This window comes from Lepidothrix coronata, unplaced genomic scaffold (assembly GCF_001604755.1).
Source record: "Lepidothrix coronata isolate B3197 unplaced genomic scaffold, Lepidothrix_coronata-1.0 Scaffold133, whole genome shotgun sequence".
NCBI lineage: Eukaryota > Metazoa > Chordata > Aves > Passeriformes > Pipridae > Lepidothrix > Lepidothrix coronata.
Window position 1 is genome coordinate 620,100 of NW_016690313.1, and position 16,859 is coordinate 636,958.

The 16,859-nt window shown below is 50.7% G+C and overlaps 1 protein-coding gene across 9 annotated transcripts; it reads left to right on the top strand.

The window, feature by feature from the left end:
• Positions 1 to 181: 181 nt before the first annotated feature.
• PAX6 (paired box 6) lies at positions 182 to 15,835 on the top strand. Of its 9 annotated transcripts, none has more exons than XM_017827028.1 (12): positions 182 to 208; positions 765 to 841; positions 1,181 to 1,235; positions 3,946 to 4,076; positions 5,086 to 5,100; positions 6,040 to 6,205; positions 10,692 to 10,850; positions 11,694 to 11,776; positions 12,051 to 12,201; positions 12,342 to 12,439; positions 14,459 to 14,609; positions 15,421 to 15,835. In XM_017827028.1, the coding sequence occupies exons 3-12, from the start codon at positions 1,226 to 1,228 to the stop codon at positions 15,504 to 15,506; spliced, it is 1,050 nt and encodes a 349-aa protein (XP_017682517.1). In that variant the 5' UTR covers positions 182 to 208; positions 765 to 841; positions 1,181 to 1,225; the 3' UTR covers positions 15,507 to 15,835. The 9 variants fall into 9 exon arrangements, with proteins under 9 accessions (XP_017682517.1, XP_017682515.1, XP_017682516.1 ...); XM_017827026.1 differs by having other exon boundaries at positions 183 to 208; positions 12,324 to 12,439; XM_017827025.1 differs by having other exon boundaries at positions 185 to 208; positions 5,086 to 5,301.
• Positions 15,836 to 16,859: the final 1,024 nt, after the last annotated feature.

Genomic DNA, 16,859 nt, shown 5'->3' on the forward strand with positions numbered 1-16,859 from the left:
GGGGGGGGGGGGTGGCGGGGGGGGGGAGAGAGGGAAGGAGGGAGGGAGGGAAGGTGGCGAGAGGAGGAGAGAGGGAGCAGTGGAAGGAAGGAGGGAGCGAGCGAGCGAGAGAGGGGGGTGATGGGGGGAAAAGGCGCTGGGGACTGTCCAGGCGCTGGGTCAAGGCAGGCACTAATGAAGGGAGAAGGGGCTTGTTTCTCTGCTCTTTGTAAGTTGGAGGGTTGTTGGTCCGTTGAGTTGGGAAGCTGCGCGGCCGGTTAAGGAGCCTGGGTTTCTGCACTCGGGGTTTGGGTAGAGGAGCAGAATGGAGGCCATTGTTCGCTTTCTGTAGGCTTTGTTTAACAGTTCTCACCCCCTCCTGTTCTTACTTTTTAAAGCAGTGAGGCGAGGTAGACAGCGTGTGTCACAGTACAGTGAAAAAGGGGAAGATCTAAAGACCAAAAAAGAAGTTAATCACAAGACGGGGAGTTTGGGGTAGAAAAAGTTGCCAGTGCCGCGGGGAAAGGGGGAGGGGGGGGGGGAATAAATAACTCGAGGAAATACCCGGAGGTAAAAATGGAGCTCCGCTCCCAGCACGCAGGGCAGCCGGCGGAGGGCTCCCCCCCCGCCACCTCCCCGCCCCCGCCGCCGGTGCCCGCGCAGCCCCCGCGCAGCGCCGCCCGCCCCGCTCCGCTGCGCTCCCCCCGGCCCGCGCCCCGCCGCCCCGCACACCTTCCCGGCGCCGCTCCACACTTTTTTAATGTACTTCTTCTGCTTTGTCCTAGAGGGAAGACTTTAACTAGTGACACGCAGATGTGCGAGTCCCTAAATTGTATGAGAGGACAGTCCACCCTGCTTTCAGGCAAGTTTAAAAACATGACATCGGACTCTCTTTGTGATTGTTGTCGCTCCACTTAATACACCACCTCAGCGAAGGGCACTAACGACGAGGCAATACGCCACCTGCATGCAATTAAAACGAGAAACCACTTGGCGGGCTGCTTCTCTTAATTTTTTTCCCCCGCGTGTTAGGGATACATATGTACAGTTTTGCCTCGAGATGTTAAAACCCCCCAAATCCTTAAACTAACCGGGGCAAGATGCCTAAGGATAACAAAATCAGCCTGTGAGATATTAGCCTCTCTGCAGCTTAACTGTGTGCACTACCTCGCCTGATTAACGCCTATTTTATCACTGATAGACTGCTATAGGCGACCCCCGTGGGATACTGCTCTATCAGCCCAACATGCAGAACAGTAAGTGACTCCGCGCCCCTTCGCGGCCGCGGAGGGCAGGCGGGGCGGCCGCGGGCGCGCAGGAGCGGGCCGGCACACCGAGGCGGAGGGCTCGCTCGGGTGGGGGAGGGAGAGGCGGCTCCGCCGGGAGCTGGGACCCCTGCGCGGCCGGGAGCGCCGCCCGCCCCGTCGGGGCGCGAGTACAGCCGTGGGCGGCGGGGAGGGGGCCGGGAGCGCTGTCACGGCTCCCGGGCCACGGGGACTGCCCCGGCTCGTGGCCCAGGACCTGGCTGTGTCCCTGTCTGGTTTGTGGTGGGAGCTGGGCAGGAAAAAGCCACTCCGTGTTAGGTGCAGTTCCTCGTAACCTTCTGAGTTTATTTGCTTCCCGATTCTGATGTCTTTGTGGATTATTAATTTTCTGAGGGACGTTTTATCTGTTGTTGTTGTTGTTGTCGCTGCTGTTGTTAAGACCTCGTCGAGAGGCCTGAGCGTTTCTCAGAGAGGAAAGCGCTGGCATCAGGCAGGAGTGCACGGAGACGGGCACGGGGGCGGCGAGAAGCGGCCTCTCCTTGCGTCCTGGCGGAAGGGGCTGCGCGGGGGTCGAAGGGACCGGGGCTGAGGTCCCAGACAGTCTGGAGTAGGCCCCATGTCCTCGGGACGCGGGGTGGGCTCCGTGGGAGCGCTTATTCTGCGCGTGTGGCGGTGGCGAGGAGGAGCGCAGGCCGAGTTGCGCGGCCCTTGCGCGGGGCGGTCGGCCCCCACCTCGGTGCTTCTCTGGAACCTGGCTGGGGATGCCTATCCCACCGTTCAACCGGTTGATAAGTTGTCCCCCCGTGTGAGGAGCATCAGGAAAAACAGAGGTTTTGGAGATTTCTCAGATATCCTTGGTTGGAGCGCCTTTTTTTTTTTTTTTTTGGTTGATTTTTTTTTTTAAATTTTGTTTGGTTTGATGCTTGTTTGTGGGGTCGTTTTCCTTCTTTTTTTTCTATCGGGGCCGCTGCTTGCATGTCCGTGCGATGAATTTTCATGTATCCCGAGCAAAAACTGAGCCTCGGCAACCCGGGGAGGGTACTACCTGCGCCTCGCAAGGACGGCGGCGGCTGCCCTTGGCCGTGGCGTGCCGAGGGTTTATGGTAATGGGGGATGCCTTCACTCGGCCGTTTGGGATCGCCACTGCAAAACGCAGAAAAGATATCATTCGGGTGAAGCCTTTATTTTGTTTAAAGGTCGCGGCGGGCTCTTCAGGCTTTGTGTTAATAACTCCTGGGTGTATATGGTGCAGAGCATCCAAATTGACACCATATGTTTTCCTATTAGATGACTAGCAATAGAATACAAGGCGCATAATCATTGCCACTGGGCGAGATCTACACCGCTCTCCAGGGAAATTATATAATGATTAAGGCTTAACCTTTTAAGTGAAACTTTGATTTTGCTTTCCCCGCTGCCATTTTTTATGTCGGAGAGGGTCCCCCCCCCCTTGAAATGGGCTCCCCGCACCGCATTTACGGGGGGAGGGGGGCTGACGACGGACGCTGGCTGAGCGGGGGGGGGGGAGCAGCCGTGGGGCTGCGCCCCCCGGCCGCCCACCGCCGCCCCGAGCCGGCCCGCCCGCCGGGGCGCAGCCCCGAGCCCCCGGGGCGCGGGCGGGGAGGGACGCGGGGCTCCTCTCCCCGCGGTGGGAAGCGCAGGTCGCAGCGCCGGCCGTGCTGCTGGGCCGGGGCGGCAAATTCCCCAGCCCCGATGTCACTTCGAATCCATTGCGCGGGGAGCGCGCCCCCTCGGTGTGTCCGCGCAGAGCCCCCGGCTACCGCAAACCGCAGCCTCCCTCGGAGGGAGAGCGAGTAGAGTTCAATCTAGTCTGAGTGATATCCAAATGCGGACAGAAAGGGTCGTTTTATCATGCTACTATTTGTCGTGACGATGCAATTTTCAAAAGCAGAGTACTGTCATAAAGTGACACGCCTGCCACAAGTGCTCCAACTGATCTTTTCAATTAGCCTTCCATGCATGATCCGGGGCGACTTCCGCCTATTTCCAGAAATTAAGCTCAAACTTGACGTGCAGCTAGTTTTATTTTAAAGACAAATGTCAGAGAGGCTCATCATATTTTCCCCCTCTTCTATATTTGGAGCTTATTTATTGCTAAGAAGCCTGGGCTCTTGGAGTCAATTTATCAGGAGGCTCCAAAGAGAGGAGAGCGGAGAGCGCGTAGAGCAGAGCTTCTCCAGGGAGACCCTCCAAAGCCTGGAGCTTCAGGTTGGGCACTGGCGAGGCAGCCTCTCGCTTTGCTTTTGGCGAAGCGAGCTGCGGCTGTGCGGATGCAGGCAGGCTCGCTTGGGCTTGGGCTTTGGGCTTTGGGGTTTTTATTTTTTTGGCGGGGAGGAAAAGAAAAAAAAAAAAGGCAAAGCAAGGGAGCAACCCAAGGCGATCCAGCCCAGGAATATTCTGGGCTTTTGGGTTGGGTCTGGGGGTTCGCCGCTGCCGCGGGTTTCGCAGACGGGGAGTGCGGCGAAAACGCATTTTCTGAGCCGCGGTGGCTCCCGGGGAGCAGTGGGCGAGGACGGGGCCGAGGCCGGAGCCGGGTCGGGAGCGGTGGCCCCCGGTCGGGCGGAGCGGATGGGCGCGGAGCGGAGCGGCGGAGCTGCGCGGAGCCCTCGTTCTCCCGGCGGGGTGTGCGCGGGTCGGGCGGGAGCGGAGGGTGCTATGGTGGGCGCTGTGCTTCCCGCAGGTCACAGCGGCGTGAACCAGCTCGGCGGGGTGTTCGTCAACGGGAGGCCGCTGCCCGACTCCACGCGGCAGAAGATCGTGGAACTCGCTCACAGCGGCGCCCGGCCCTGCGACATCTCCCGGATCCTGCAGGTGAAGGCGGCGGCGCCCCCCGTCCTCCCACCGCTCCGTCCGCTCCGCTCCAGCGCCGCTGTGTCACCGCCGGGCGCCCGGGCGCTAATGCGACCCCCCCACACCCACCCACGCACCACCACCACCCGCCTTCCAGCCTAATAAAACGATCCATCTGCTCGATTGTTGCTGCAAATAGACCCTTCTACGCGTATATCTATATATATGCCTTTTAAGATATTTAAATTTTTATTTTTCGTTCCCCTTTATTCCCATCCGGTGATAACCCGCACTGTCGTTGCAGTTAGTTCGCTGTAATAAACTGAATTATACGGCTCGGCATAATTCCAGTTTCCTCTCCTTCCCTCCTTCCCCCTCCTATTTGCTTATGATTTTGTGATATCTGTATGCATTTGGCGTGGCTTACTGCTTTTTTATTTTTACCTTTTTTTTTTCTTCCAAAAAGCAAAACAAACCAAAAAAAAAAAAAAAATTAGAGAGAGAGAGGGAAAAAAAAAAAAGAACCCCCTTCAAAGCCACGCTGTTTTAGCCCGGAATCTGTCTCTACAGACACTCATGCAATCTGGCGCAGCTCAGGGGTACTTTGTAAATGTAGGTCTTGAAAACGCCTCACTCACCCTGTCCCCTGCAAGTATTTTGGCTAAGAGCAGTGAGGAGGATGCAGACTAGTCTGGCTTAGCTATTGTTCGCATTTAAGGATTATTTTAACATTGATGCTAAAAGAATTACATTTTGACCAGATGATTTTTTTTCCCAGATGTTTTTAAAGTATCACTTTTGTAGAGGGTAGGGCCAAGAATGTAATTTTTTTTAAAGAAAAAAAGACTCTCTAAGTAAGTTCTCATACCATTTAAGGTATATTTTTGTGTTATAGACCCATGCAGATGCAAAAGTCCAAGTGCTGGACAATCAAAACGTAAGCTTGTCATTGTTTAATGCATACTTAAACAATTTTATTTTTGTCTTGAAATTATTAATAATGTGATTTTCTGTCCACTTCCCTATCCAGGTGTCGAATGGATGTGTGAGTAAAATTTTGGGCAGGTATTACGAAACTGGCTCCATCAGACCCAGGGCAATCGGAGGTAGTAAACCGAGAGTAGCGACTCCAGAAGTTGTAAGCAAAATAGCGCAGTATAAACGAGAGTGCCCCTCCATCTTTGCGTGGGAGATTCGAGACAGATTACTATCAGAGGGGGTCTGTACCAACGATAATATACCCAGTGTAAGTTCATGAAAAAACCCTTCCTGTGTGCTGTGTACAATGCTGGGTAGCCGTAGCGAGCCTCTGCTTCCTTTGTTTTGGTATCAGAGGAGAGGATAGCAGGTTCACATCATTTGCATGTGGCAGGGTCAGACGCATTTTTTCATACAGAATCTGACAAATGCCTTTAAGGAGGGAAAAAAAAAATAAAAAACAATATGCGGGTCACCCCTGCGCCTGGTGCCTCAGGACTGCGAGCATCAGTCGAAGCCATCACTCTGGTTTTGCAGGGTTGGGTTTGGGGCTTTTTTTTTTTTTCCTTGGCTTTTTTTTTTTTTTNACAGAATCTGACAAATGCCTTTAAGGAGGGAAAAAAAAAATAAAAAACAATATGCGGGTCACCCCTGCGCCTGGTGCCTCAGGACTGCGAGCATCGGGTTCATTTTGGCTCTTTATGAAAAAGAGATTGAAATGGACTGTTTTTTTTTTTTCCTTGTTTTTTTTTTTTTTTTTTTTCCCCGTGGTTTGTTTGTTTGTTTGCACCACCACCACCAGCAGTGAGCGAGTCGGGGCGGCTGGGACACGGCGGTGCGGGGCGGCCGCAGCGCGCAGCCGGCGCTCGGGGAAGCCCTGACTTGCGCCCAGGTCGAGCCGCCCGCTGCGCGGAGGGGGCGCGGAGGGGACGCGGGGACTGCGCGGGCGGCTGGCGGGGAGCGCGCTACCGCACTACCATTGCCTTTCCTGTCCTTTGCCTTCCAGGTGTCGTCGATAAACAGAGTCCTACGCAACCTGGCTAGCGAAAAGCAACAGATGGGTGCCGACGGGATGTACGACAAGCTAAGGATGCTGAACGGGCAGACGGGGACCTGGGGCACCCGACCCGGCTGGTATCCCGGCACCTCGGTACCCGGGCAGCCTGCACAAGGTAAGGGACAGCCCGGTCGCCTCTCCCCGGCCCGGAGCGGCCCGGGGCGGCTCGGTTCGGTCTCTTTCGGCGGAGGCGGCCCCGATGCGGGTCCTCCTCGCCCCCTCCCCGGCCGCAGCCCTGAGGATGGCGGTGTCCCTCCCGCCGCCTCTCTGGGTGGCTGCGGGCAGGTGGGTGCGGGGTCCGGCGGCCCGGGGGGCGTCCAGACCCGGCCCCGGCAGGGCGGCAGGCAGAGGAGCTCAGGAGCATCCTCTGCCAAAGCCGCATCCGCCGAGCTGCGGTGCCGGCAGCCGGGCGGGATGCAGGGCTGAGCCTTAACCTCAGCCCGGTAATTAGGGCTCCCGCTCCCCGCCCGGGCCGCCTTCCCGCGTCGGGGTCTCTCTGCAAAGCCAGGGCGATCGGTAACTATCTCCGTAGGGCTGATTATAATTCCTCCTCAATGGACCCGAAACAACTTTGTAAATATAGGAAACTGTTTATCCTGAAGATTAATAGGTATTTGTTGTAGGAATGACAAGGGGATAATATGAAGGATAATGGGATGTTACGTTACATACTTAAGATGGTTAATGGCTTCTTTTTGAATGTGGGCTCTGTTGAGGCGCGGCTCTCCCTGGCTCTGGTCATTCCTTTAGAAGAGGTGTCTATATACAACAACCTGCTTTTTGTTTTCACCCCGCAAGGAAAAAAAAATCGGTAACAGTGTGCGGAATATCTGGTACAAAGGATGTTTCTGTCACACGCAAGAATTTGTTATGGGAACAATTCTGTCGCTATGTAATTGCTCATTAGAGATCGTTTTGTTTCTCATTAAGGCGACATGAATAAGCGTCTAGTTGAAGGAGACAGCTGTAGAAATGTTCCACAGGAGACCTCTGGACACGATATGGCACCGCTTGCCAATTAGACATGTCAGTTTTAAGAGAAGAAAACAGTCTATGAAGGACACTAGAAAGATAGAGCGGAGTCCTCGCTTCCCCCCACCCCCACTTTGGTGTTTTTTGTTGTTTGGTTGTGGTTTTGGTTTGGGTGGGTTTTTTTGTTTTGCCTTTTTTTTTTTTTTTCATTTTGTTTTGCCCGATGTCCACCCAGGAACCGGGACGGCTCCTACCCCCGGCTCGCCCCTACCTGCCTGGCCCTGCGCCGGCCCGGGGCCTCTCGGCCATCCCCGTGTCTCGGCGCCCTTCCTTCCCTGCCCCGCACCCGAGAGCCAAACAGCGGAGGCACCGCACCTTCCGCCCCTGTGGCTCCCACCGGCCGGGCGCCCTCCCTTCCCGCCCGTATGTGGTTTTGGTTTTTTTGATTTTTGTTTTCTTAAAAGAGGCGTTAAATTGAGAAATTTGGGGCGCTCCCGGCCGCAGAGCCGGTGGTTGCGAGGCCCAGCCGCGGGTGCGGGAGGCGCGGGACGGGCTCACCTGGGGCCGGCGGCCCTTCGGCCGCACCAGCGCTGCGGCACAGCCGCCTGTGCCACAGAGGCCGGGAGTGTGCGGGGGTCGGTGGCGCTTTGGGGAGCCCGTGGTGGCCCCTTCCCGTGGCGTGGAGATGAGCGCAGTTCCCGCAGTTCCCCGGGCAGGAGAGAGCGCGGCGGGAGGACCTCGGGAGCCCCCTCCTAAAACCGCAGCCGAAATAAAGCGTTTGCGGGGCAGGGCTGGCTCGGGCCGGGGGCGCGTGTGTGCGTGGGCAGGAGAGGCGAGGGGGAGGCAGGCAGGCACTTAAAACATCCGCATGGCAAAATTAAAATTAATAAAATGGATTTCCTCTGGAATATTCATGCTCCCTCTAATGTTTTTCCCTTGCAGGGGTATGTTACTGGATTTTAAGAGTCCATTACTCAAAAAGCATAAGGCGAGGTTAGGTCTCAGAGGGGTACAAATATGGTCTCAATCTGATAAACGCCATGCAGCAGTGAATAAAATAATGGATACATGAGGGCTGACAGAACAAAAAGAGACATCTCTATCCGAGAGAAATTCTCCAGTGATTTAGTGGTTTTAGGGATCACCGAGACACTGTTTCTTATCTTTTTTTTATCCCCTCCCTCTCTTATAAGACTAAAGCCTTCTATAGGATTTAGACACTTTCTCTTTCAACAGATGCTACAATGTTTTGATCCCGGCTCTATAGCTGAGAGGTGCCGCAATTGGTTTGCTATCTTTTTTTGCTTGTTTTCCGCCTCACTGATTAAGACACTAAGAAACTAAGGAATGATTTTATTTCCCAGCGTCTTTTTTTTTTGGTCCCCCTTTTTTTTTTTTTTTTTTTTTTTCTTTTTCTTTTTTTTTTCTTTCTTTTTTTTTTTTTTTTTTTTTTTTTTCCAGGAAACAAATCCTATACCCAGCGTCAGATGGTCTAGCTATAGGATAATAGGGACGGACATTCACTTGCTTTCTTACGGATTAGGTCTGGAAGGTGGAACAGTCCTATTGAGATCGCTCCTTTTAGGGGCTTTAAAAAAAAAAAAAAAAGAGAAAAAAAAACTAGGGAAAAAAAAGGGGGGGTGGGTGTCTAAAAAGAAGATGTCTTAATTGTCCTGGGGTTTGAAATGATGGGCTGGGGTTTGAAGTGATCATAAGCGAGTTTAGGTGAAACTTTTAGCTGGCCTAAAGGTCTGGGGGAGATGGGGAGTGGCAAAAAAAAAAAAAAGAAAAAAAAAGAAAAAAAAGAAAAAAAAAAGTACGGCCTTAAAAGTTTTAAAGATAATAAGGGTGTGGGGGGCAAGGGAGGCGCCCGGTTCGGGCCGGTCCACTCCGCTCCCCGGCGGGGACGGGGCGCTCCGCGGAGCCCCGACGGCGCGGGGGGCCCGCGGCCAACCCCGCAGCCTCTGGGCGGGTCCCCCCCGGCCGCCCCCCCGGCCCCGGGTCGGTGCGGGCCCGTCCGGAGCGGACAGTGATGGATGAGGGCGGTGGCGGAGGTGAGCGCGGCCCCCGCCGCGGGCGGGCGCGGCCCCCGGCGCTGCCACCCGCGCTTGGCAGGGCGCTGCCCCGCCGCGGCGGCCGTCCCCGGGCCCGGGGCTTTGTGTGCCCTGAAAGGCGGCCCCCCCTGCACCCCCGCTATTCACCCGCCGCCGGCCGCCTCAATGGGGCTGCGGCCGCCCATATGGTGACCACTGCCGCTTGAATCCCCGTGTTTAAATGGAGGAGAAAGTTCGGGTTTTAAAACATTTCAAAGTGGTTGAAAGGGTCCCACCAGATCCTGTCACAATTCCCCCCGAGCTTTGAAGGCCGGGGCCATTGTTCGCTGATTATAAATGATATTACTTTAAAGTTGATTTCCCACAATATTTAAAGGATGTCGCGGGAGTGTCGCTATTTATTTTTGGCGTAACTTTTCAAGGGAATTAACATAAGTAGCCCATGCGTCCCTCACCCCAGCTCCCTCTTTATGCGACATCAAAACGCCTCGAAAAATATGCTTTGAAAGGAGAGGGAGAGCTCATTTAGGGACAACGACTTCTCTGCCTCGCCAGCAGCCTCTGTCCCTCTGGCCCCGACGGCCGGGGGTGCCCGCGGAGCCCCCCAGCACCGTCCGGCCCGGGCCGCAGCCTCCTTCGCCCGAGCACAATGAAACTTTCCCCTGTTTAATGACAGAAATTACATTAAAAGTGGTGGAAATGCCCTAATTAAAAATGTACCGCTTAAATGATATGCCAAACGCTCAGCTGCAGAATAGCGTATTTAGCTAGTTAGTGAACTAGCTACTATTTCTTTTAAAATTACATGTTAAAATTTTAAAAGAAATCTTACTTTTCTCTGGTGCAACACATTACAAAGAATGGACAGTCCTTTTATCTAAATATAAAATTCCATTTTCAGCAATTATAGCCTGTTCTTGGTGATGATATAATTACAGCTGTGCTCAGTAATAGGTGTCAAGGCAATGCACACTCATACAATAGTTGAATAAAACTGCAGAACAATGCAGGCACTTCTAAATTCACAACCTTTAAAATGAAATTGACTGTGCAGAATTCAAATAAAAACTGGATAAATATTTTTTTAAAAAGATTACAAGCTTGGTTTGGTTTCTTAATAGCATTTTCTGCAAACCTATCAACATCTAATTGATTAGATAGGAATTACTGATTATAGATAATCTGAAATACTGAACATCACTATTTTAAATATAGCAATAGGTAAATAAATGCAGCAGGCAGAGGAGACTGCCATGGCATTTCAGCAGTGATTCATGAAAGAATCACTTTCAGGGGAAAGTATTTTTATGCAGGTTTTATTCCAGAGGGAAAACAAAACGAAATTAAGACCAGGTGATCGTAATTCTTCATCTCCGATGTTTACAATAAGGCTGGAAACTGAAATGTTTCCGTGTTACCCATGTCATTAGCGCTGTGCTGCTTTGATACTCGAGACATTTTTAAGGGAGGGTGTCAGCAAACATGGCTGAACTTGTTTCCAATCGCGTTATTTCTCTGATAGGGATCTTAAAACAAGGGTACCTACATTTCACTTTCCTGCTCTCCGTTCCACAGATGGCTGTCCGCAACAGGAGGGAGGAGGGGAAAACACTAACTCCATCAGCTCTAATGGAGAAGATTCAGATGAGGCCCAAATGAGACTCCAGCTGAAAAGAAAGCTGCAGAGAAATAGGACATCCTTTACCCAAGAGCAAATCGAAGCCCTTGAGAAAGGTGAGTGACATTTTCCTATGGCTGAAGCAGGAGAGAAAAGCAAAATGTGCCCCGACTACATTAACAGCTGAACGTAGGCATGGCATTCACGTGCCTTATGTATACGTATATATTTAAGGTCTGTGGCTCCCTCCGTGCTCTTTTACTCACTGAGCTCCAAATATTCATTGATGGCTGTGGTATGCCCCAAAAAGCCGTTAAAAGGTTTTTCAAAGGGAAGGTATTCAGGGCACAGATCATACCGGAACGTCGATGCTACACCCTGGGCTCCTTTTGGGGGGAAAAAATCTCCTGCCCACTGTCTCTGGCCGGGCTACATTGCTGTGAGCTGGGAAGGCGAGGGCGGGCAGCTGGGGCTGGCAGCAGCCCTCCATGCCTGCCCCCACACTCGCTCCCCATCCCCAGTGCTGCTGCTGCTGCCCGGGGCTGGGAGCAGGTGCCCTTTTCCCTGACCGGCCTGGGCGCACCTCGCCTCTGACCTGCTGCGGATCTTTGTTCTGATTTTGCGCTGTTATTTAGCAACGTGCCATTTCGCTTCTTGGTGACAGGGTCAGAGCTGCCTTGGGGACCCCCTCAGCGGAGGCAGAAGCCCTCACTGCTTCTTGAAAGATGCAGCATTGCACCCAAGCCTGCCTATCCCCACAGCAATATTCCCCAGCAGGCAAGGCGTCCTCCTTCCTAACACACACACACACACACACACACATACAGAAAGCTCAGCTTTGCCTTTACAGTGATGCTTCTTAAGAGCATTTAGAGCACAGGCAGTGGAGGAACAACTCTGACTTTACAGTCGGCCGCATTAACTCTTTGCAACTAACGCAGGATTATTTCCCTCTGCAGAATTTGAGAGGACCCACTATCCCGATGTGTTTGCAAGGGAGAGACTAGCTGCTAAAATAGACCTGCCCGAAGCAAGGATACAGGTACTGAGTTGCTCCGCAATTATAACTGTTATTAATTTTACTATTACTCTTTCGATGCTGTTATTCCTGGTTTGCCAAAGCACGTATAGGGCAGCCCCTATTTATGATCAGGTATTTGTCCCTATCCCCCTTTCAGCAAAATAGCATCAGCTGGGCTTTGCTTTCACCCGCTGCTTTGCTCCACCGCAAGCCACAGCCTTGAGCTACGTGGGGAGGCCCAACGCCTCTAGTCCTTGGTAAGGTCACTCACGACTCTCAAATGCTGTATTTCCAGGTATGGTTTTCCAACAGAAGGGCCAAGTGGAGAAGGGAAGAGAAGCTGAGGAACCAGCGAAGACAAGCCAGCAATACTCCCAGCCACATTCCCATCAGTAGTAGTTTCAGCACAAGCGTTTACCAGCCGATCCCGCAACCAACCACCCCCGGTAATGCCAACAACCCGCTCACGTTCATCCATCCTCTTGGGAAAACGAGACTTTGAGACTGTATTGCCAGTTGTAACTGTGGTTGGACTAATGTGTTCATCTATCTGTCTATTCTATTATAGTTTCCTCTTTCACATCAGGTTCCATGTTGGGCAGAACGGACACGGCGCTCACAAACACGTACAGCGCGCTGCCGCCCATGCCCAGCTTCACCATGGCCAACAACCTGCCTATGCAAGTAAGTCCAGCGCCACCACCATGGAATGATGCTCCCTCGGGACTTGGCGGCCCCTGGGATATGTGGGAGTGTGGGTGGAGGCCCTTCCTGTGCAGGATGAGGGGTCACGGACCCAAATCATGCTGCAAGGAAACCAGCACCAAAGGCATCAGAAAAGATGCTCTCTTTGGGAGAACCAGAAGGGATAGGGAACTGGAGGATGTGGTGCTCAACAAGCACCTTTTTCTGAATTTGAAAATGGAAAGTCCTCAAATTCGCAAGGCAACAAATCTGGGATGAAAAAACACTTTTTGGAGAAAACCCCTGTGGTTAACCTGTGGAACTCACTGGTGCCGTATCGTGGAAATTGCTGCCTGAATAAGCTGCTGGAGGGATCCGACATTCTGGGTGTAGGTATTGTGGCAGCGGCACATTAGGAACACCTGAGAGAGGGAAGGATGTGATTAGCATCAGTGGTTATGCCAGCTAAGCCAGAATTGCAAGAGCTGTCAATCCTCATGCCTGAAAGCATTAGCTGATCACCAGCTGGGTTAGGAAGAAATCTATTCCTTTGGGGTCTGTTTCTATAGACCTTTCAGATGCAAAATTCCTCCTTTTTTAATGGTGGGGTTGGCCTAGGAAGGTGCTGGCCAATTACGGGAGTTTTACAGCTTTGTCTGAGGCACACAGCATTGACCACCGCTAGAGACAGGCGAGCAGATTAGAGAGCCTGACTCCTTCGCTGCGGCAATTACTATGTTACTAATTGCTGAACCAAAATTAACCAAATAAAGTTAGAGTCTTGCAAGTCTATGGAAAGAAGTGATGTTGGCTACGTCGCTGTTCCGTGATGTCAGAGGCCGGCGGTGCCATTCCCGGCAGCAGGCTGGGAGCAGATGACAAAGGATCAAAAGGCTGATCCAGGAGGGGACCCTTGGGAATGCAGGAGGCCCTTGATTCAACACCGGGCACCTGGGCAGGGACCTGGCACGTGTAAGCTGCTCTGGAAAACCCTGCCTACGTGATCACTGTGGCATGGTAGCCATGCAATGTCAGAGAGGGAGGTTTGGCAGCCAAACCATTGGCATCTCCCTGTGGATGCATGGTGAGCTGCTAGTTCTCCCAAAGCACAGCGTGTGTGCCTAGCAAGTGAGGCTGTCAATATTGCTGGAGACTGTGTGTGTCAGGGATGTGCAGACAGAGGAAATATGTGCAGATGTGTTGAGTCTTGTGTGCTTGGAGCGGGAATTATTCATCCTGCTTCCTGCTCCCCCACTGCCTCTCTGTGTCAAGGCTGCACTGGTCCCCACTCACCAGGCACCTTGGAGCAGGAGAAGCCCCTGCTTAGTCCCTCAGCCCCTGCCCCCAGCTGCTCTCCCCCCTGGCAAGTATGGTTTTAAAGGTTGGACTTTAGATAAATGGAGATGTCTGTTCTCCTGGGATGTTGCTGGCACGGGTTTGGGGTGATTGTGACTCTGACAGGGGATCAATGCACATATATGATTGGGTTTGGGGATCCCTCTTCAGAGCCTCAGTCACCCCAGACCTACAGGTTTTGTGTGTGTGCCCCAGGCTTGCAGGTGCAGGACCGGCCTGTGTGCCTCAGTGGAGTAATTTTTAGTTACACCCCTAACAGTTTTTAGTTACATCATCAAACGTGAGGTAAGATGTTGGCCCTGTCTCTGGCTGCAAATAGTATGAGACATCTTTCTTTTACATGGGTATAAACGAGTGCATCACTCAGGCTTAGGTATGTAACACCTCCACTAGCACCCAGATGTAGGGATCTGCTCGCCAAGCATGTCTGAAAAAGCTCCAGTGACCGCCCACGTCGATTTTTTAGACCGAACACCTTCGTGAAGAGGCTGCTTGGCTGAGCTCCTAAACAGGGCTTTACATCGGGGTCCCTGGATTTGAAACCGAAGTTCATTCTTGCTGGTGCCCACCCGCTGCTGAGGGCTGGCACGTCCATCCAGAGCAGCCTAATGCCGTGTTTACCTCCACTGCTAATTAACACTGTCCTGTCCTTTGCTCCCATAGCCCCCGGTACCCAGCCAGACCTCCTCCTACTCTTGCATGCTGCCCACCAGTCCATCGGTGAATGGACGGAGCTATGATACATACACCCCTCCTCACATGCAGACACACATGAACAGCCAGCCAATGGGCACCTCTGGCACCACTTCCACAGGTGAGTGACCCCGTGCTCCCCCAGCCTTTCTTCCTTGATCCAGCCATCAGGTTTTTCACGTGTATTCCCTGGGAGAGGTCCCTGTTGGGTTCAGTAGCTGCCGGACCAGGCAGAAGATGAAAATGTAAAACCTTGCGAGCTGGAGCAAAAATTCTGATTTTTTAAGCTGCTGCTGGAGGGCTGAATGAAAGACAGCAGATTAACAGAGGTGGTGTCCCAATAGCAGGACGGTGGAAAGCTCTTCAGTGAGCCCCCCATCCCACAAAATCTTCCCCATTTAATTAATTTCTAAAGCGGCATTTATTTCAGCATTAAATTTCACCAGAGAAACCCACACTAGTGAGGTTAAGTGTATGTGAAAGTGTTTACAAGACTGGGTGTATTTTTACTGTGTCTGTGTCAGATGTTATTCACTGCTAGAAATTTGAAGTTATAGAAAAGGCAGGGAACCTGTAGAAATATTACCCTATGCATAAAAAAGGCAAAACAGGATAAAAAAGGGTGTCAGAATAAACAGGAGACACTTTCAAAAAGAGTAGAACTGTTCAGTGTATTTTGGGCTGAATTCTCAACTGATACAACTGAGCTGAGGCTCTGGCATTTTGTCTCAAAGCATGACAGTTTATTTATAACAACAAATCAGTGAGATGTGCATAGGTTTTTAAAATATACACATACCTGATTCTGCAGGCTGGTAGATGGTGAGAGTTAATGCTTACTGGAATTCAAGCACAAATCTGTGAAACTGTAAAGCAAAAATTGTGCTATGTATAGAAAAACTAAAATATCCATTTTCCCTCTCAATTTTCAGGTCTCATTTCCCCTGGAGTGTCAGTTCCAGTTCAAGTTCCTGGCAGTGAACCTGATATGTCTCAATACTGGCCAAGATTACAGTAAAACATGTGTTAATTCTGTAAATGACTATATGGACAACAGTTGGATGTTCAGCAGTATTTTATAAAGGAAGAATGGCTCTCAGAGTACTTCTGTACTGCAACTGTGCCCTATGCTGTAACACATGGAAAAGACTTTCACATGGACCTTTGTACACTGAAGGCATTATATCAGTTGGAACAAATCTTCATTTTGGTATCCAAACTTTTATTCATTTTGGTGTATTATTTGTAAATGGGCATTTGTATGTTATAATGAAAAAAAAAAAAGAACAATGTAGACTGGATGGATGTTTGATCTGTGTTGGTCATGAAGTTGTTTAAAAAAAAAAAGAAAAGGAAAAAAAAAAAAAAGAAGCCATGATCAACAAGCTTTGCCACGAATTTAAGAGTTTTATCAAGATATATCGAATACTTCTACCAATCTGTTCATAGATTATGGATTGACGTTCCAAGTTTGTATCATTCCATTGCATATAATTGAACCTGGAACAATACGCACTAGATTTATGTAAGAAAAATATCTGTTGGTATTTCCAAAGGTTGTTAACGGCTGAAGCTATGTGCAAACAGGGGGTAAGAGAGAGCTTCGATGAAGAAAAGTTTGATAGATAAAAGGTAGATTGTGTCTTCGATATAATCCAATTTGTTTTATGTCGAAATGTAAGTATTTGTCTTCCCTAGAAATCTCCCAGAATGATTTCTATAATAAAGTTAATTTCATTTATATTTGACAAGAATATTCTATAGATGTTTTATACACATTTTCATGCATCATACGTTTCTTTTTGGTCGGCAAGAGTTAATTGTTCTTAGATATAGTTGTACTACTGTTCACAGTCCAATCATCTTTGTGCATCTAGAATTCATTCCTAATCAATTAAAAGTGCTTGCAAGAGTTTTAAACTTAAGTGTTTTGAAGTTGTTCACAACTACATATCAAAATTAACCATTGTTGATTGTAAAAACCATGCCAAAGCCTTTGTATTTCCTTTATTATACTATTTTCTTTTTAACCTTATAGTGTGGTGTTGCAAATTTTGTTACTGTGTTAGGTTAATCTCATTAAGTTTTATTTTGATTTTATTTTCAGTTTTCAATAAGGAGGGATTCTTAAGAAACGTTTTTTATAGACTTTCAGCCCTTCCGCCAGCCTGTAATTTGGGCTAACAAAAAGAAGATAGGTTCACATATCTAATTGCAGCTGAGAGCAGGAGGAGGTTGTTTATTTAGCTTGGGTTTCTGGGTATGCTTTAAATGAACTCCAGAATCCAGCAGAATTTCCAGTGGGGAGTTTGCATCGTGCCAGTCAGTGGCAGAGACACGATGCCCGCCTGTGTCTATCGGCTGTAACAGT

What these genes read in the sequence shown, in the direction of transcription:
- PAX6 (XM_017827023.1), top strand. An exon ending in ACCCGGGCAGCCTGCACAAG is followed by an intron (nt 6,206 to 10,691) that starts GTAAGGGACAGC and finishes TCCGTTCCACAG; the next exon opens with ATGGCTGTCCGCAACAGGAG. An exon ending in AATCGAAGCCCTTGAGAAAG is followed by an intron (nt 10,851 to 11,693) that starts GTGAGTGACATT and finishes TTCCCTCTGCAG; the next exon opens with AATTTGAGAGGACCCACTAT.